This window comes from Phyllobates terribilis, unplaced genomic scaffold (assembly GCF_046119375.1).
Source record: "Phyllobates terribilis strain yellow unplaced genomic scaffold, ASM4611937v1 Scaffold_1__5_contigs__length_1240528914, whole genome shotgun sequence".
Classification (NCBI taxonomy): domain Eukaryota; kingdom Metazoa; phylum Chordata; class Amphibia; order Anura; family Dendrobatidae; genus Phyllobates; species Phyllobates terribilis.
This window is the reverse complement of record NW_027362761.1, coordinates 667,350,798-667,371,215: the sequence shown is the minus strand read 5'-3', so window position 1 is coordinate 667,371,215 and position 20,418 is coordinate 667,350,798. Positions and strand designations below refer to the sequence as shown.

At 47.6% G+C, this 20,418-nt stretch overlaps 1 protein-coding gene across 7 annotated transcripts in view; it reads right to left on the bottom strand.

Annotated features, from left to right (window-relative positions):
• Positions 1–20,418, bottom strand: part of TJP3 (tight junction protein 3) — a 166,123-nt gene that overhangs the window by 130,274 nt on the left and 15,431 nt on the right. Inside the window, exon 1 of one of the 7 annotated variants that reach the window (XM_073685130.1) lies at positions 1,722–1,748. The exons of the other annotated variants lie outside the window; for them this stretch is intronic. Within the exon in view, the coding sequence (XP_073541231.1) occupies positions 1,722–1,733 (12 nt within the window). The 5' untranslated portion in view covers positions 1,734–1,748. Of the gene's footprint in view, positions 1–1,721; positions 1,749–20,418 lie in introns of those variants that run through there. 7 annotated transcript variants of the gene reach the window in all.

Here is a 20,418-nt window from a genome sequence, read left to right as displayed (position 1 = left end):
TGTGGAAAGTGAGGTATTAAACAAAAACCCTCAACATACTCTGTGCTGTTGTCCACAATCTAGCTACTGTTTTTACATGGATTGGAGCTGATGAGACTATTATATCTATAGAGTAGGTTAGTTAACCCTTTATAGGATCCCATCAACGCACCAGCTAGTGCAGTGGCAGCATTGCTCAGGTCAATATCTATCCACCAATGGGAGAGCACTAACTGAATGACCAGGAAGAAAAAGAATAAGTTAGGAGCCGCCAGGCCTCCATGATGTTTAGGTGCTTGCAAACATCACGGAATCTTAGCTGATTCCTTCTGTAAGGTAAAACATTTTCCTGCCTGTTTTTACACTTGTTTTATATCTCACAGAAAATAGCAGCTGCGATCCCGTGCGGTATACTCTTACCATAGCTCCTGGGCAGGGAAGGAAGTATGTTCAGACCATGTTCCTGCACAGTCAGACACAGCCATTACACACTAGGGACACAATTATAAGATTATCTCAGCACAGGAACCTTATTTTAGCAAATCCAATTTTAAAACTTCTTTTTATTCCGAGATCTATCAATTAAAATATCTCTTCTACAGTAAATTTATCACTTAAACATGAGCCATGTATGAGGGAGTCTGAGTCGTGGAGATGGAGTCGGTGTCATGGAAATTGAAGACTCGAAGTTTAACTTTTGGCTTACCGACTCCACACCCCTGCTCACCACACATCTAAAATAAGTTCCTTAAGGGGTCTAATTTCCAAAATAGGGTCACTTGTGGGGGGGGGGGGGGGTTTCCACTGTTTAGGCACATAAGGGGCTCTCAAAATGCGACATGGCGCCCGCTATAAAAACCAGCGAGCCCTGTCGAGCGCCCAAACAATGGCTTTCCCCCACATATGGGGTATCAGCGTACTCAGGAGAAATTGCACAACAACTTTTCAAGTCCAATTTCTTCTGTTACCCTTGTGAAAATAAAAATATTGGGGTCCAAAGTAAAATTTTTGTGAAAAAAAAGTTAAATGTTCATTTTTTCCTTTCACGTTCGATTCATTGCTGTGAAGCACGTGAAGGGTTACTAAACCTCTTTAATGTGGTTTTGAGCACCTTGAGGGCCCCTCAAATGTCACGTCAAATGTGAAGTGGTCCTTTAAAAAAAAAAAAAGGTTTTGTAAATTTTGTTGTAAAAATGTGAAATCGCTGGTCAACTTTTAACCCTTATAGCTCCCTAATGAAAAAAAATTTTGTTTCAAAATTGTGCTGATATAAATTTAGACATGTGGGAAATGTTATTTGTTAACTATTTTTTGTGACATACTGCATCTCTCTGATTTAAGGGCATAAATATTAAAATTTTGAAAATTGCTAAATTTTCAAAATGTTCACCAAATTTCTGATTTTTTCACAAATAAACGCAAGTGATATCGAAGAAATTTTACCACAGATGTGGACTGTAAGGCTATGTTCACACAGTGTTTTTTTTTTTGTTTTTTTTTCCCCCCTTCTGTTCTTTTTCTTCACATTTTCAGCTGTGTTTCACAGTACCAGCAAAGTTTATGAGATTCCAGAAATTTCAAGCTCACTTTTTTTTTTTTTGTTTTCCAGACTTTTTTGTCAAAGAGCTGTGTTTTTTTCAGAATGCAGCATGTCACCTCTTTCATTGTTTTTTTTTATGCGTTTTAGACCCATTGAAAACTATGGATAGTTCAAAAAATGCTGCAAAAAGACAGTTACTTACCAGTAACGGCATTTCTATGAGCCCATGACAGTACCACGGAAAAGGAGATCCACCCTTTAAGGACAGGAACCTACAGAATAAAAGGGCAGTAGCTCACCCTCGCATCAGTTGGATTCCAGAGCATGAAAGGACCTTCAAAAGGTTATTACAACAATACGAACATCATAATCATAATGCTTAAACACACCCTGTGATCTACACAAACAACAAATTAAAATATGTTCACCCACACGTGACGAGAGGGAATACAAGGGTGCTGTCAGGGAAATATTAATGTCAGGAAAGTGTTCGTCAATATTTGCCTGACATAGATGTTCACCCCCCTCCCTTATTCCCCTTCTGCTCAGCACAAAAGTCCCAATTAGCACAGTCATGAGGGAGGCCTTACACAAACAAAGGCCAGCCAAGAACTGGTACAAGCTAACTAAAATGCAAATCTATTTCCTCTTAACACAGACCTGAGATAGACTGACACCTTCTCCCAGGCCAAAGTTTGGAGGAAAGAGGAATTGGTTCATTAAGTTCAAAGGCACTCACAAACAATTCCCAGCCACAGCCAGGTCAACTCCGATATGAAATATGGAATATTGTGAGTTCCATAAGTCCAGCAATAATGGGACCCATATTTCTAATGACAGAAACAGCCGAGGAATGCATAGTTTTTCATCGTTGCAAGCCAAATCAGAGAGCTGTAGCGCAAAAACACGAGAATAGCAGACTGCAGCTAAGCTATGTGTGGTCTCTACATGAAGGTAAAATCATAATAGAAAATATGATCTCACTTTTGGGTTTCTGGGATCAACGAGCGATGAGTTATCCCAAAAACAGGTTTTTAATACAAATTTGAAGGGTGGAGCCCAGCCCCTGTGATACCATCACAGGAGGGGGGGGGGGGGGGTCTCTCCCATCAGCATAAAATAGTTTGTTGAGGCTGAAGCCATGCTCTTTGCCCAGGAGTATATGTCTATCATAGCGGAGGACCCTGTTCGATAGCAGTAAACAGAGAGTCTCCCCTCCACCTACACGGAGTCGTCGCACCGAACTTTATAGTGTAAGTTTCACCTTTTTATTCTGTTTATTGTATGCCTATGTATTTTAATGTCCCCTTTGTAACATCCTTGTATATATTTTTCTTAAACACTGCCTCCCTTTTGGATTAAATATAAAATTTAATAGTCCTGTTTCTTTTGTTCTGTAATCGTTCCCTTCCCCAAAGCCATACTCGCTACCAAAACGCAGGCGTCTGGCCAGGCCTGTATTATATTTCAAACTCGGCCGGTGGTGGCAGAGAATAATAATAATTGGGCTATCGTGAAGCCGACAGTGACCGTACGGAGGGTGTTAAACATGGATTCCAGGCTTTGGAACTCAGAAGTGTGACGCCATATGCTCACTGGTCGCTTTCAGATACCTATGCAGTGAGTAGTCTGAATCGCGTGCTCACGACTCAACGAAATACTGACAGCGTGACGGCACGGTGAGATATCCCTTGATCTCCCCAGTGTCATCCCTGTGTGTGGTGATCCCTGACAAATGGGCTCTGAGAAATCCCATTACCGGTAAGTAACCATGTCTGTCTTTCGCTCTCACCCATGACAGCACCACAGAGAGAATTGCAGAGAATTAGAATTTAGGGAGGGACCACAGCCTGCAGAACCCTTTTCCCAAAAGGTGAAATCAGGGGAAGAGGCCAGATCAAACCTATAGTACTTGTAGAAAATTGAGGGAGAAGACCACGTCGCAGACTTGCTCTATGGAAACATCCGCCCAGGAGGTTGCCACTGCTCTTATGGAGTGAGCTCTAACCCTTCCGGAATTGACATTCCCACTCAACAAGTAGGCTAGAGTGATGTCCTACCAAATCCACCCTGCTAATGTGCATTTTGAGGCCTTCAGCTCATTTCTAGGTCCAGGAAAACAAATAGAGACCTATCCTACCTCCAAATCTGTGTGGCTGACAAGTACTGAACTAGACACCTTCTTACATCTAATGTATGAAGCCTCCCTTCCATAGGATTTTTGGGGTTGGAGCAAAAAGATTGAAGGACCACTTCCTGGGATCTATGAAAACGTCACGCAACTTTAGGTCCGAAAAGACTTCTTATACGATGGGATAGAGAAGTTGGGGAATCCCTTCTTACCATTGCCTGCCTTTTCAAGAATATCAGCCAATGCTGGCCCAAACAAAAATTAGTCTGCACAGGGAATAGAGCACAGTTTAGATTTTGCTCGAAGATCTCTGGGCCAACATTTCAGGCCTACGAGCCGTATTAGAAAGAAAAACCGCCGACCTGGCTCCTAGTCTAACTGCCGAATCGGCAGAAGCATCCTCAAGGAAGACCGCTGCCCCCCGCATTAACCCCTGTGACAGAATCACTAGTTTTATATGAGAGGGGAGGTATGTGTCACTCAGGATGCTCTCCTGTGTGAACTAAGACCTACTTAATTTCGGCCAGCATGTTATATGCTGGTGGGTTTACTCTGTTAAGGGGTGTGCGGTTTTATGGGAATGGCAAAGAGGGCGGGACGCCATTCCCCCTACTTCCCCTCAGGGTGTGGCTGAGCAATGTGTAAAACCTCAGTCCCTTTTTTTTTTTTTCTCTGGAGTGTGGTCTGGAGAGTGAAGTCTCCACACAATGCTGTGGAAGCTGCAAAGCTTTTTTACAAGGACTTTGCCTGAGCAGTTGTGCTACCGAGTGCAGGCAGATCCCGCTCACCTATGGACGGAGCTAAATTTTGTTTTGCTTTCCCGTTTAACCCAGAGGGGTCTTGTTTATTTTTCCTGTGGAACCCTGCTAGATAATAAACCAGCAGAAAGGTAATCTGAGAACGTGTGTCCTGAGTCTGCCTCCGGGAGAGCCGAGCAAGTTGCCTTGCCACACCCCTTTCTGACATTGTCAGTAAAAGTACGTCCCTGTGCCCTGGGCCTTATAGACCAGGGACGTACTATTACAGACTAGCGATCGGGCCCGCACACAGGCTGTGCAGGCGTGTTCGCCGCCGGGTGCTGATTCTGACAGCTGACACTCAGTACTCTGTGCCAGGAGCAGTCCCACACTGCTCCCGGCAAATTAACCTCCGAAATGCTGCAATCGAAGCAGAAGTCATGAAAACATCTGGTCACCATGGCAATGATCGGAACCCAGAGCTAAGAGGGGGCGCTCTTACCTCTGCTGCCCCGGAAATGCTGCGATCGACTTCGTAAGAGCACCCCCTCTTAGCGCTGGGTTCCGATCATTGCCATGGTGACCAGATGTCGTCATGACTACATCTGGGTCAACAAGCATCAGGAAGTTAGATAGATCGTGCGCAGTGCATGATCTAACTTGTGCCAGTGCAGAGCTGACAGCCTGCAGAGCACAAGGATGCAGCTGCATCCCTATGCTATGCAAGCGATCAGCATGCAAAAAATGAAAAGTCCCATAGTGGGACAAAGTGTAGAAGTGAAAGAAAGTGTCAGAAAGTGGGAAAAAAAAACAAAAAAAAAAAGTACACATTTGTTATCGCCGTATCAGGAACGACTTTGACCTATAAAAATTGCCCCACTAGGTAACCCCTTTAGTGAACACTGTAAAAAAAATAAACGAAGCAAAAAACAATGCTTTATCATCATGCCGCAAAAAAAAAAAAAAAAAAGGGAATAAAACGCTATCAAAAAGACAAATGTAAATAAAAATGGTACCGCTGAAAGCGTCATCTTGTCCCACAAAAAAAAAGCTGCCATACAGCTCCATCAGCCGAAAAACAAAGTTATAGCTCTCAGAATAAAGCGATGCAAATATAAATATTATATATATATATATATACATACACACACATACATACACACACACACACACACACATATATATACACATACAGTACAGACCAAAAGTTTGGACACCTTCTCATTTAAAAATTTTTCTGTATTTTCATGACTTTGAAAATTGTACATTCACACTGAAGGCATCAAAACTATGAATTAACACATGTGAAATTATATACTTAACAAAAAAGTGTGAAACAACTGAAAATATGTCTTATATTCTAGGTTCTTCAAAGTGGCTACCTTTTGCTTTGATGACTGCTTTGCACACTCTTGGCATTCTCTTGATGAGCTTCAAGAGGTAGTCACCGGAAATGGTTTTCACTTCACAGGTGTGCCCTGTCAGGTTTAATAAGTGGGATTTCTTGCCTTATAAATGGGGTTGGGACCATCAGTTGTGTTGTGCAGAAGTCAGGTGGATACACAGCTGATAGTCCTACTGAATAGACTGTTAGCTGCTTTTTTTCTTGCGATAATACAAATTCTAAGTAAAGAAAAACAAGTGGCCATCATTATTTTAATAAAAGGAAGTCAGTCAGTCTGAAAAATTGGGAAAACTTTGAAAGTGTCCGCAAGTGCAGTAGCAAAAACCATCAAGCGCTACAAAGAAACTGGCTCACATGAGGACCACCCCAGGAAAGGAAGACCAAGAGTCGGCTCTGCTTCGGAGGATAAGTTTATCCGAGTCACCAGCATCAGAAATCGCAGGTTAACAGCAGCTCAGATTAGAGACCAGGTCAATGCCACACAGAGTTCTAGCAGCAGACATCTCTTCAATAACTGTTAAGAGGAGACTTTGTGCAGCAGGCCTTCATGGTAAAATAGCTGCTAGGAAACCACTGCCAAGGACAGGCAACAAGCAGAAGAGACTTATTTGGGCTAAAGAACACAAGGAATGGACATTAGACCAGTGGAAATCTGTGCTTTGGTCTGATGCGTCCAAATTTGAGATCTTTGGTTCCAACCACCATGTCTTTGTGCGACGCAAAAAAGGTGAACGGATGGACTCTACATGCCTGGTTCCCACCGTGAAGCATGGAGGAGGAGGAGGAGGTGTGATGGTGTGGGGGTGCTTTGCTGGTGACACTTGGGGATTTATTCAAAATTGAAGGCATACTGAACCAGCATGGCTACCACAGCATCTTGCAGCGGCATGCTATTCCATCCGGTTTGCGTTTAGTTGGACCATCATTTATTTTGCAACAGGACAATGACTTCAAAACACACCTCCAGGCTGTGTAAGGGCTATTTGACCACGAAAGAGAGTGATGAGGTGCTACACCAGATGACCTGGCCTCCACAGTCACCAGACCTGAACCCAATCGAGATGGTTTGGGGTGAGCTGGATCGCAGAGTGAAGGCAAAAGGGCCAACAAGTGCTAAGCATCTCTGGGAACTCCTTCAAGATTGTTGGAAGACCATTTCCGGTGACTACCTCTTGTAGCTCATCAAGAGAATGCCAAGAGTGTGCAAAGCAGTCATCAAAGCAAAAGGTGGCTACTTTGAAGAACCTAGAATATAAGACATATTTTCAGTTGTTTCACACTTTTTTGTTAAGTATATAATTTCACATGTGTTAATTCATAGTTTTGATGCCTTCTGTGTGAGGCTATGTGCCCACGATGCAGAAATGAAGCAGAAAATTTCTGCAGCGTTTCTGCATCTCCCTTGCCAGAAAAAACTCATGCAGATTGTGCATGCGTTTTTCCTGCAGAATACACGAGTATTCACATGCGTTTATGCATGCGGACTACAAGCACTTTCCAGGCGATAGCATCACTTGGAAAGTGCTTGACAACTAGGTCACACTATATAAATCCATGCAAACAGCATGGATTTATATAGTGTGACCGTAAAAATAAAAAAATAAAGCTATACTTACCTCCGATGCCCCGCCGCGTGTGCTGTCACGCTCGTCCTGGCTATCGCGAGACAGTCTGCGGTCACATGACCGCGACGTCATCTCAGGTCCTGGAAGGTAAGCACTGCTGGGGCCGCCGGACAGGTGAATATAAACTTTATTATTTTATTCTTTTTTTTACAGGTACAATGGTACCCAGGTCTGGATGAGAGTCTTCTCTCCTCCAGAACTGGGTACCATACGCACATTGAAATGCATATAATCCGCGTGTACAAGTGTACTGACACGGATTATATGCGTCTCAATGCAAGTCAATGGCGGCAATTCCGCTGCGCTTCCGCAAAATTAGTTAACATGCGGCAGATTTATGAGCGCTGCAGAAACGCTGTGGAAAAATCCGCAGCATGTGCATTGACATTGCGGAATGCCATTGGGGACCATGGTGTGCGGATTACCAAGCGTTTTTGATGCGTTTCCGCTGTGGAAATTCCGCAGCGGAAACGCATGAAAAACGCATCGTGGGCACGCAGCCTGAATGTACAATTTTCATAGTCATGAAAATACAGAAAAATCTTTAAATGAGAAGGTGTGTCCAAACTTTTGGTCTGTACTAATATACACACACACACACACACACACACACACACACCGGTAATTCGGTTTCTAATAACCCACCACGACAGCACACAGGAGGATGTAATCCCACCCTAATAGGGACAGGAAATACGAAGAGGTTTAAATAGCCCCTCCCACATCCTCCCTCCAGTGTTATTACAAAGGACCACAAGAGTATAGATACTTCAAATTAATTTTTATTTCTACTGATCAAGCTGTTGTAGAAAACAATAAGCGAAAGGGTGGGAGTTACCCGTGCTGTTGTGGTGGGTTATTAGAAACCGAATTACCGGTAAGTCTAATTCTATTTTCTCTAATAACCCCCCACGACAGCACACAGGAGGTATACCAAAGATATACTAGGTAGGGACTAAGTCCGAAGGCTAAGTCTACAACAGACATTAGGTCTAGTCTGTAGTGTTTGGAGAAAGTATGAATTGAGGACCACGTAGCAGCTCTGCAAATTTGTTCGATGGATGTGCTGGATTTTTCAGCCCAGGAGACAGATATTGACCTTGTAGAATGGGCCTTGAGCTTTGCTTGTGGAGGTAGATCTTGGATCTGGTAAGCCTCCATAATTGCCCTCTTAATCTAGTTGGCTATTGTGGATTTTGCTGCTTGGACCTTGTGTATGGACAAATAGGTTTTTGTCTTTCCTTCCTTCTTTTTCCTGAAGATAGTGAAGTACTATTCTCTCAACGTCCAGAGTGTGGAATTCCATTTCTTTCTTGTCTTTTGTGTTGTTACAAAATGATGGAAGAATTATCTCCTGAGATCTGTGGAAATTTGAGACCACCTTAGGTAGAAATGAAGGGTCAAGTTGGAAAATTAGACGATCTTCCAGGATTCTCAGGTAGGGTTCGTTCACCGAAAGGGCCTGTAGTTCACACACTCTTCTGGCTGTAGTCATTGCCACCAGAAAAACAGTTTTCCAGGTCAGCCTGTCCAGTCTTATGGCTGATAAGGGCTCAAAGGGTGGAAGGGTTAACCCCTTCAGAACAACGTTAAGGTCCCAGGGGGGAATCAAGTTACTTTAGGATGGATGCGTGTGGCTGCTGTCATAAATCTTCTCACCCACTGATGTTCAGCTAGTCTTCGATCAAAGTAGGAGCTTAACGCTGCTACCTGGACCTTAAGAGTACTAGGTCTGAGGCCTTTGTCCAGACCTTCTTGTAGAAAATCTAGAATCTGTGCCACATCAGCCCTATGAGGGTCTGGGTGAGTGGGTGCACACCACTTTAAGAAGGTTTTCCAGATCTTAATGGTAAATGGTATTCGTTACAGGTTTCTTGCTCTTCTGGAGAGTTTTGATGACTTTCTCTGAGAGGCATCTTGTTTTTAATATCAGGAATTCAGAAGCCAGGCAGCTAGGTGTAGTCTCTCGGGATCCGGATGGTGAATTGGTCGTTGTAGAAGGAGATCTTTGATGGGAGGAAGGATTAGAGGGCTCTCCACAGTCAGACGGGTTAACGTTCCAAACCAACTTCTTTTTGGCCAGAGAGGGGCCACTAGGATTACTCTGGTCCCTTCGGACCTTATCTTTTGTAAGGTTTTTGAAAGGATAGACAGTGGGGGAAAGGCATACGCTAGTTTGAATTCCCATTGGTGAGAGAATGCACCACGCCCAAGCAAGGGCCGTTGGATCCAGGGAGAAATATTGAGGTACATTCGCGTTCTGGTGTCCGGCGAAGAGATCTACCTCTGGATAGCCCCATCTCTCGACTAACGTCTGGAAGACGTCTAGGTTTAGGCTTCACTCTCCTGGATGAATCTTTGTTCTCCTTAAGAAATCAGCCTGGACATTGACAACCTTTGATATGAAGAGCCGACAGGGATAGAAGATGTTCTTCGGCCCAGGAAAATATTCTTGAAGAGATTGCTTTTAAGCTTTCGTGTCTTGTGACCCCCTTGATGACGAAGGTGGGCTACTGTGGTGATATTGTCTGAAAATATCTGTATGTGAGTTTTCTGGACCAGAGGCTCTGCTGCTCTGAGGACTTCCTCTACGGCCTTTAATTCTCTGAAATTTGATGAGCACTGGCTCACCTCTTTGGTCCATATACACTGGAATAGCTCTTGGGAGACCATGGCTCCCCATCCCTTCCCGCTGGCATTCACTTCTATGGTTACTAGCATATTCTGGATCCATGGTACTCCTCTGTTCAGATTCTTCACGCTCAGCCACCAGAATAGAGAGGTCTTTACCCGTGGTGGTATAGGGATTCTCCTGTTCAGAGACAGTGGAGATCCGTCCCAATTCGTAAGGATGTGGGTGTAGTGCTGGCGTCCCTGCCCTCTGCTAGGCAGGGACGCTGCTCCCCTCACCGCTCTGCTCCGTGCCCGGCGTCCTCTCCCCGCTCTCCAGTCAGCGCGCGCTCCTTCCCGGCGTCCTCCTCCTGCTCTGCTCTCAGCGCGCGCTCCTTCCCGGCCCCTGTGCTTAGGGCGCGCGCTCCCCTCCTCTTAAAGGGGCCGCGCGCGCCGCCCTAAAGAGTCCCCGGCCAATGGCCGGAGGACTTCATCATATAAAAGGCACCTCCTCCAAAATGGAGGTGCCCGAGCAATGTTGTTTGCACCTGTGTCTCACCTGTGCTTCAGCCCTCAGGTCCCTTTTGCCAGTTACCTGCCAGTTACCTGCCTGATTCCTGCCAGTTACCTGCCTGATTCCTGCCAGAATACTTGTTACCTGTCTGCCAGTCTGAGGTCCGACGGTCTGCCTTACTACTCCTGTCAGTCTGTCTAAGGACCAGCCTGCCCGCTCACCTGGGAGCGCATACCAGCTACCTGCCTGCTTGCCTGAGGTCCGACGGTCTGCCTTACTACTCCGGTCAGTCTGTCTAAGGACCAGCTTGCCCGCTCACCTGGGAGCGCTTCTCCGTTACCTGCCTGCTTGCCAGCCCGGAGGCTCCGTTGTCACGTGCTGTGACCACCAGCTATCTCAGAGACTCTTGCCCGCTCACCTGGGAGCGCATCTCCGTTACCTGCCTGCTTGCCAGCCCGGAGGCTCCGTTGTCACGTGCTGTGACCACCAGCTATTCCAGAGACTCTTGCCCGCTCACCTGGGAGCGCTTCTCCGTTACCTGCCTGCCTGCCAGCCCGGAGGCTCCGCCGTCACGTGCCGTGACCACCTGCTATTCCAGAGACTCTCGCTTGCTCACCTGGGAGCACTCATCTACCATCTGCCTGCTAGCCTATCCGGAGGCTCTGCCATCACAGGTCGTACCTACCCCTTACCCAGAGACTGCCCTGATCGCTTGCCGTATCTCCCTGTCCGCTCATTCAGAGACTGCCACCCGCTCCCTTACAAGGGTCGCCCCCTTGTATAGTAGCTCAGAGGTTCCGCCTCCCGGACCCGTTACAGTTTGCTCGGGCCATGGAACCCGGTGGCACCCAAGCTCCCTCGCTCACGGACCTGTGTCATGAACTGTCCCGTCAAAGGTCCCAACAGGAGTCCATCCTGGGTCACCTGCGGAATGTCAATACTCGCCTGGACACTCTGACTGCACCACCTGCAACCACTGCCAGTACCATGACTCGCAACCCGGCAGCTCCGCTACCCACTAATACCATGGTAACCTATCCCGGTCCCCGGCTGTCTGCACCTCCTCGCTTCGGAGGCGACTCCGCCCAGGCTCGGGGCTTCATAAATCAGTGCACCCTGCACTTTGAACTTTTGTCCCATCAGTTTAATTCCGACCGGGCCAAAATTGCCTTTATCATGTCCCATCTCACCGGGGAGGCCCTGGCCTGGCTAAATCCTCTATGGGAGAGAGGAGACCCCCTGGTGTCCAACTTGCCTGCTTTTCTCTCGGCTTTCCGGAAAGTCTTCGACGAACCCGGACGGAAGACCTCATCCGCATCCTCTCTGCTACGCCTCCGTCAGGAGGGTCTCACCGTGGGCCAATATGCCATACGGTTCCGCACCCTTGCCTCGGAGCTGGCCTGGGATAACGACGCTCTGGTATCCGTCTTCTGGGAGGGTCTGTCCGGTCGTATTAAAGATGAACTTGCTGGTCGGGACATTCCTACCTCTCTCGATGATCTAATAACCCTTGCCACCCGGATTGACCTACGGTTCCAGGAGCGTGCCAAAGAGGTCATCCGTGAGAGAAGGATTCCACGTTTAGCTCCTACTTTCCAGAAACCCGTCATTCCCTCCGTCTCTTCCCAGGTACACTCTCCTGAGCCTATGCAGGTCGACCAGACCAAGATGGTCAAAACCCGTCAGGACTCACGCCGTGCCGAGGGGAGCTGCTTCTACTGTGGCAGTAAGGAGCATCGGATCCGTGCCTGTCCGGAGAGGTCGGGAAACGCCTGTGTCTAGGTTCGCTCAGAGAGGTACACCTAGACAAGAATAAATCCTCTCCATCCCTGCTGTTGTCTGTTTCGATCATCTACGGAGAGAACCGTTATTTCGAACTAGCCCAACTTGACTCTGGAGCAGCCGGGAACCTTATTTCGCAGTCCCTGGTTGAGAAATACCGCATCCCCACCAAACCTCTGGCTGTACCCTTGTCTGTCGCTGCCGTGGATGGGGGCCTCTTACCTCGCCCCATTCAACTCATCACCGAATCCATTACCCTGCAGGTGGGAATGCTGCATTCTGAAAGTATCTCCTTTCATGTTCTGCCTGGACTCTCTCACGCCCTCTTGCTAGGTCTGCCCTGGCTCCAGAGACATGCACCCGTGCTAGACTGGCAAACCGGAGAGGTCCTTCGCTGGGGACAAGACTGTCATAAAACCTGCCTGGTTCCCGTCCATCCCGTCCGTCCCTCTCCTACCCCAGCTAATCTACCTGGACTTCCGATTCCTTACTGGTCTTATGCAGATGTCTTTAACAAAAAGGAGGCAGAGACATTACCACCACATAGACCATACGACTGTCCCATCGATCTGCTACCCGGTACTACTCCTCCCCGTGGGCGTATTTATCCTTTATCCGCTGCTGAGACCCGGTCTATGTCCGAATATATTGAGGAGAATCTGGCCAGAGGATTCATCCGGAAATCTACCTCCCCGGCGGGAGCAGGCTTCTTTTTCGTCAAAAAGAAGGACGGCTCTCTCCGTCCCTGTATAGACTATAGAGGCCTAAACCAGATCACGGTGAAGAATAAGTACCCCCTTCCGCTCATTCCAGAATTATTTGATCGTCTGAGGGGGGCTAGGATCTTCACCAAACTGGACCTTCGTGGGGCGTACAACCTGGTTCGTATTCGTCGGGGGGATGAATGGAAGACGGCATTCAACACCCGGGACGGCCACTATGAATACCTGGTTATGCCCTTTGGTCTCTGTAACGCTCCTGCCGTCTTTCAAGAGTTGGTCAATGACATCTTCCGGGACCTTCTCTACTCCTGCGTAGTGGTGTACCTGGACGACATCTTGGTCTTCTCTCCGGATCTCCAGACTCACCGGAGGGACGTTCGTCAGGTCCTGCTCAGGCTCAGGCAGAACCATCTCTACGCTAAATTTGAGAAGTGCCTCTTTGAGCAGACCTCGCTTCCGTTTCTGGGCTACATTATCTCTCAGACCGGCCTACAAATGGATCCTGAGAAACTGTCTGCCATCGAGAAATGGCCCCGACCGGAGGGGTTGAAGGCCATTCAGCGATTCCTGGGCTTCGCCAACTACTACCGCCTCTTCATACCACACTTCTCTTCCCGGACGGCCCCAATTTCTGCGTTCACCCGTAAAGGTACTAATCCCAAAGAGTGGCCACCCGAAGCTGAGGAGGCCTTTCTTTCCCTTAAACAGGCCTTCTCTTCCGCCCCGGTGCTGCATCGCCCAGATGGCAACAAGCAGTTCTTCCTGGAAGTTGACGCCTCCTCCTCTGGAGCCGGAGCGGTACTTACTCAAAAATCATCTTCCGGGAGGATGGTAACGTGTGGCTTCTTCTCAAAACTCTTCTCCTCCTCTGAGCGCAACTATTCCATAGGAGACCGAGAGTTATTGGCCATCAAACTGGCATTGGAGGAGTGGCGTTACCTGCTCGAGGGGGCTCTTCACCCGGTAATAATTTACACTGACCACAAGAACTTGGCTTACCTCCAGCATGCCCAGAGACTTAACCCGCGCCAAGCCCGGTGGTCCTTGTTTTTTGCTCGTTTTGATTTTGTCCTTCATTTTCGCCCGGCTGACAAAAACGTCAAGGCGGACGCCTTGTCTCGTTCCTTTCTGGTGTCTGATCTCGAGGAGGACCCGAAACACATCATCGATCCCGCCAGAGTAATGCAGGTGGCTCCCGTGAGTCTAAATCGTCTTCCTCCTGGTAAGACGTTCGTACCAGTACCTGATCGGGAGAAGATCCTACACTGGGGTCATTCGTCTAAACTAGCTGGCCACGCCGGTCAGAAAAAGACCCTCCAGCTTATTACCCGGCACTACTGGTGGCCTAACCTGCACAAGGATGTAATAGACTTTGTTTCTGCCTGTGCGTCCTGCGCCCGCAACAAAGTTCCGAGACACCTGCCAGCCGGCCGCCTCCTACCTCTGCCAGTACCTGCTGCCCCCTGGCAGCATATAGCAATGGACTTCATAACCGATCTGCCCGTCTCTGCCGGTTGTACGGTCATTTGGGTGGTCGCTGACCGCTTTTCCAAGATGGCTCACTTCATTCCTCTGCCAGGTCTTCCGTCTGCACCCGAACTGGCTAAAGACTTTATCCGCCACATCTTCCGTCTTCATGGCCTGCCTCGTCACATCGTGTCGGATCGAGGAGTACAGTTCACTTCCCGTTTCTGGAGAGCCACTTGTAAATTGCTGGACGTCACCCTGGACTTCTCCTCCGCTTACCACCCTCAGTCTAATGGTCAAGTGGAGCGGATCAATCAGAACCTGACCAGTTACCTCCGGCACTTCGTTAATGCCCACCATTCTGACTGGGTGGATCTCCTGCCATGGGCCGAATTCTCGTACAACAATCACGAGAGCGAGTCTTCCTCCAAATCCCCGTTTTTTGTAGTCTACGGTCAGCATCCTCGGATCCCGTTTCCCGTCTCCACCTCGGTGGACAATCCGGCTGCGGAATCTCTTGTTAACAAATTTTCCTCCATATGGGAGAGTACCCGGTCCGCACTCCTTCTGTCATCCGAGCGTATGAAAAGACACGCTGACAAAAAACGTCTGGACCCTCCTCAATTCCGTCCTGGGGATAAAGTCTGGCTCTCGTCCAAATATGTCCGGCTCAAGATCCCTTCCTATAAGTTAGGGCCTCGGTTCATCGGCCCACTGGAGGTCATCAGTCAGATCAACCCGGTGGCCTATAAATTGAAACTCCCGGCCAACTTACGGATCCCTAACTCCTTCCATGTATCTCTCCTCAAACCTGTGGTACTTAACTCTTTTTCTAAGTCTACAGGTACGCCTCCTGCTCCGGTTTCTGCTGTGGACGAGTTTGAGGTAGAGAACATTCTTGCCACCAAAAGGGTAAGAGGAAAGACCTTTTTTCTGGTAGATTGGAAGGGGTTTGGTCCTGAGGAGAGAACGTGGGAGCCCCGGGAGAACATCCATGCCCCTCTCATCCTAGCTAAATTTCTGTCTGGCCTAAAAAAGGGGGGGCCTAAAGGGGGGGGTACTGTAGTGCTGGCGTCCCTGCCCTCTGCTAGGCAGGGACGCTGCTCCCCTCACCGCTCTGCTCCGTGCCCGGCGTCCTCTCCCCGCTCTCCAGTCAGCGCGCGCTCCTTCCCGGCGTCCTCCTCCTGCTCTGCTCTCAGCGCGCGCTCCTTCCCGGCCCCTGTGCTTAGGGCGCGCGCTCCCCTCCTCTTAAAGGGGCCGCGCGCGCCGCCCTAAAGAGTCCCCGGCCAATGGCCGGAGGACTTCATCATATAAAAGGCACCTCCTCCAAAATGGAGGTGCCCGAGCAATGTTGTTTGCACCTGTGTCTCACCTGTGCTTCAGCCCTCAGGTCCCTTTTGCCAGTTACCTGCCAGTTACCTGCCTGATTCCTGCCAGTTACCTGCCTGATTCCTGCCAGAATACTTGTTACCTGTCTGCCAGTCTGAGGTCCGACGGTCTGCCTTACTACTCCTGTCAGTCTGTCTAAGGACCAGCCTGCCCGCTCACCTGGGAGCGCATACCAGCTACCTGCCTGCTTGCCTGAGGTCCGACGGTCTGCCTTACTACTCCGGTCAGTCTGTCTAAGGACCAGCTTGCCCGCTCACCTGGGAGCGCTTCTCCGTTACCTGCCTGCTTGCCAGCCCGGAGGCTCCGTTGTCACGTGCTGTGACCACCAGCTATCTCAGAGACTCTTGCCCGCTCACCTGGGAGCGCATCTCCGTTACCTGCCTGCTTGCCAGCCCGGAGGCTCCGTTGTCACGTGCTGTGACCACCAGCTATTCCAGAGACTCTTGCCCGCTCACCTGGGAGCGCTTCTCCGTTACCTGCCTGCCTGCCAGCCCGGAGGCTCCGCCGTCACGTGCCGTGACCACCTGCTATTCCAGAGACTCTCGCTTGCTCACCTGGGAGCACTCATCTACCATCTGCCTGCTAGCCTATCCGGAGGCTCTGCCATCACAGGTCGTACCTACCCCTTACCCAGAGACTGCCCTGATCGCTTGCCGTATCTCCCTGTCCGCTCATTCAGAGACTGCCACCCGCTCCCTTACAAGGGTCGCCCCCTTGTATAGTAGCTCAGAGGTTCCGCCTCCCGGACCCGTTACAGTGGGTCTGTAATGTTCAGGTATGTGCCTGAGCCCAGGCCACCATCTGGATACAGGATGTCATAGACCCAAGGACAGACATGGCATCTCTCAATGATACTGATCTCCTGCTTCTTAGGACATTGATCTTTGCCTTTAGCATGACCTGCTTTTGTTGGGACAGAAATGACATCTGGCTGTGGGAATCCAATAGTACTCCTAGAAACGTTTTTGGTCATGGAGGGAACCATATCCGATTTTTTGTGGTTCATCAACCAGCCCAGAGACGATAGGATCTGAGTGGTCAACTGTTTATGTTCTTGGAGTAATGGTACTAAGGGCCCGATTAATAACAGGTCGACGAGGTATGGTACTATTGAAATATTCTGACCCCGGATATAAGCCATGACCTTTGTAAATATTTGCGGGGCTGGTGATATCCCGAATGGGAGAACAATGAACTGGTAGTGGATTATTTGTTCCCCTTGAGCCACTGAAAATCTTAGGAGCCTCCTGTAAAGTAGATGTATGGGGCTGTGGTAATATGCATCTTGGAGATCGAAATGATCCTGTCCTATCAGGGGGACCGTCGACCTGATGGATTCCATCTTGAATCGCTGGTAGTGGATATACTGATTCAGTGGCCTTAGATTGATTATAATTCGGTGTGAGCCATTTGTTTGTTTTATTAGGCAGAGGACATTATTCCAGATTCAGCCTATCTCCCTTGTAGGAACCAGGGATATCACCCCTGAGGACAATAGGTCTGTAAGACCGGATATCAGGGTGGCCTGCCGACTCTGAGAAGAGAGCTGTGTTAACTTTATTCTCTGTGGAGGATAGGAAGAGAAATTTAATTTTTACTCCAAACTCGACTACCCTCAGGACCCATGGGTCTGAGCAGATTTCTTTCCACTGAGGGAGAAAATTCGAGATGTGGCCCCCGACTGTCCTGACGTCATGGTTTGTTCTGACTTTGATTTTGGGAGAGAAAAAGATTCTTGCCTCCTCTACCTTTTGGGTAGCTCCATCGTCCTGCTTTCCCTTTACCCCTATATATTGAGGGGTCTGCTCCTGGGAGGAACGAAAAGGCCCTTTCCTTACATTTCTAGGTTCCGGGAGGGCCTTCTTGTCTGAGGCCTTCTCTAGAAGATCATCTAGGGCTGGCCCGAACATGTATTTCCCTTTAAAGGGGATGGAACACAATTTCATTTTTGATGCCACATTGCCGCTCCAGGATTTCAACCATAGGGCCCCTCTTACAGCGTTTGATAACCCAGATGCTCTTGCCGCCACTCTCACTGATTCTGCAGAAGCATCTGCTTACAACCCCGTAGCTTTCTGTAGCAGCGGTAAGGATGTTAAGAGGTCTTCTCTGGGGGTGCCCGAGACTAGGTGTTCCTCCAGTTGATCTAGCCATTGATCAAGCTACGCCCGTAGAGACTGCGTTGGTGTTTAATAGTGCTGCCGAGGTCTCCTGGGATTTTCTGAGTAGTCCCTCCATTTTGCGTTCCAAAGGGTCTTTTAATTGAGAGGAATCTTCAAAGGGCAGTGTGGTTTTCTTTGCCACTCGTGCAATCTGGATATCCACTCTTGAGACTTCAGACCAGCATTCTGCAGTCTCGTTGTCTACAGGAAATCTATCCTTTAACTCCGTAGGGGTATTCAACCTCTTTTCTGGAGATTCCCATTCCTCTAAGACCAAGTCCTTAATACTCTGGTGTATAGGGAACACTAATTTCTTCCTGGAACGTAGCCCCCCAACATCTGATCCTGTACTGTCTGGGGAACTTTTTCCTTTCTCGACCTCCATAGTTCTCCTTACTGCCATGAGGAGTTCCATCCTCCTGTGCGCTGTCGTGGGGGGTTATTAGAGAAAATATTTTTTCTACAAAATAGTTTTTATTGTGTAAAAGCGCCAACACATAAAAAAAAACAATATAAATTTAGTATCGCTGTAATCGTATTGACCCGAAGAATAACACTGCCTTATCAATTTTATCACACACGGAACGGCGTTAAAAAAAAAAAAAAAAAAAAAAAAAGGGGGGGGTTTTAGTGTGTGTGACAGCTGTTGGTCATAAAAACTGGCCTGTGATCCCACGGTGTCTGTTTTTTTGTGTGTGCATAAAAGTGCCATTGGCTTTGTGAATGTCTGAAAAAAAGACACCGTTAAACAGAGGTCAGACGGAAAACCCTCGGGAAAGGGTTAGGGTTGTGTTAGGATTTTTTCAAGAGTGATGCAAAAAAAAAAAAAAAAAAAAAAAAAAAAAAAAAGGGGATAATGATATGGCAACTAGTGCTGGCTACTTGAGTTTGTATCGGGTTCTTGGATATGCAGTGAGTATTGCGGATGCTCGAGTGTCCTGCATGTTGTTTTTTTTTGGATGTCTAACAGTGAAACATGTGGGACAGGGACTCAAACACTCTATACTTGGTGCATACCCAAGTGCCTGATGCAAACTCAAGTAACGAGCACTTGCGCTCAAGACTGATAGCCTATGTCCTCATATTGAATATGTTGTGTTCACACACATTTGTGTTTTTTTCTGCTGCAAATCTGCTGCTAACTTTTCTCTGGCAGGAAAACTGCTGCTTAAAAATCGTGCATTTTTGCAGCATATTTTTCTCTTAAACAGTTTTTATTAGAGGTTTTCATATATAACATACAAAAAAACAAACAAAAAAAAAAAACAAGTGTCCAAGCAGGGACAAGGAAAAGCAAAAATAGCAGAACAGTCAAATAGAACAGTAAGACAATCAAGTAAAACATAACCCCCTTCATGAGTCAAATTCACTCAAAAACCATTGATTGATTGTCCAGAACGTTGCCATAATGCGGTCTTGAGTATTATATTCCTTATCATAAACATCCAAGAAACAAAATAACATGAAAAGAAAAGAGTGTAAAGTAGATAATAAAAAATAAGGAAAAAGGGGATAGGAGGAGATGGGGGGGGGGGTCTGATTAAGAGGGCGGAAGAGGAAAAGATAAAAAAAAAAAGAGAAGTATGAGGAGAGGTGACTCTCTCCCGCTTGTGTTAACCTCCTCTCTGTTCTACCTTACTCGGCTAATTTGTCTGAGAGTGTTAGGAATTCCAGCGATTCGCGAAACATAACCCATTCCTGCCATGTTTTGTAAAATGTATCCTCACGCTGTATTGTAACGGTGGATAGCTTTTCCATGCTACATAAACAATCCATTTCAACTATCTAATCCCCTATATTGGGGGCTGTCTTAGAACGCCACTTCCTAGGAATGATAGCATGAGTTGCCATTATGCAATGTTTTAGGAGTCCTATCTTGATGTTCCTAAAGGAGCCTTCAATCATTGACAGTAGGCCCAGTTGTGGGTTACTTTGTATGATGTCAGCAGAAACCTTTGAGTATATTTCAAAGACCTTATTCCAAAGTCTTTTGATTGGCGGACAATCCCTCCAGATATGGAGCATGGTACCCTCAGATGCCTCGCATCTCCAGCAGAGGTTTTGCTGCATATTTTTGACCACCCATTACTTCCCATGGGTGAAAAAAACAGCAAATACGCAGCAAAAACGCAGGCTCATTCACTGCTGCAGAAACGCTGAAATACCTGACAATCTCTATTTTCCAAATACGCAAGCAAGGCAGAAAATACGCAGAAAACAAAAAGCAACATGTAAGAACAGAGAACTCTGGTTTCTCTTAGACTTTGCTGGTACTGCCAGATGCAGCTGAAAAATTGCATAAAAATACACAGCAAAACATAAGGTGTGTGAACATAGCCTTAATGTTATCAAATT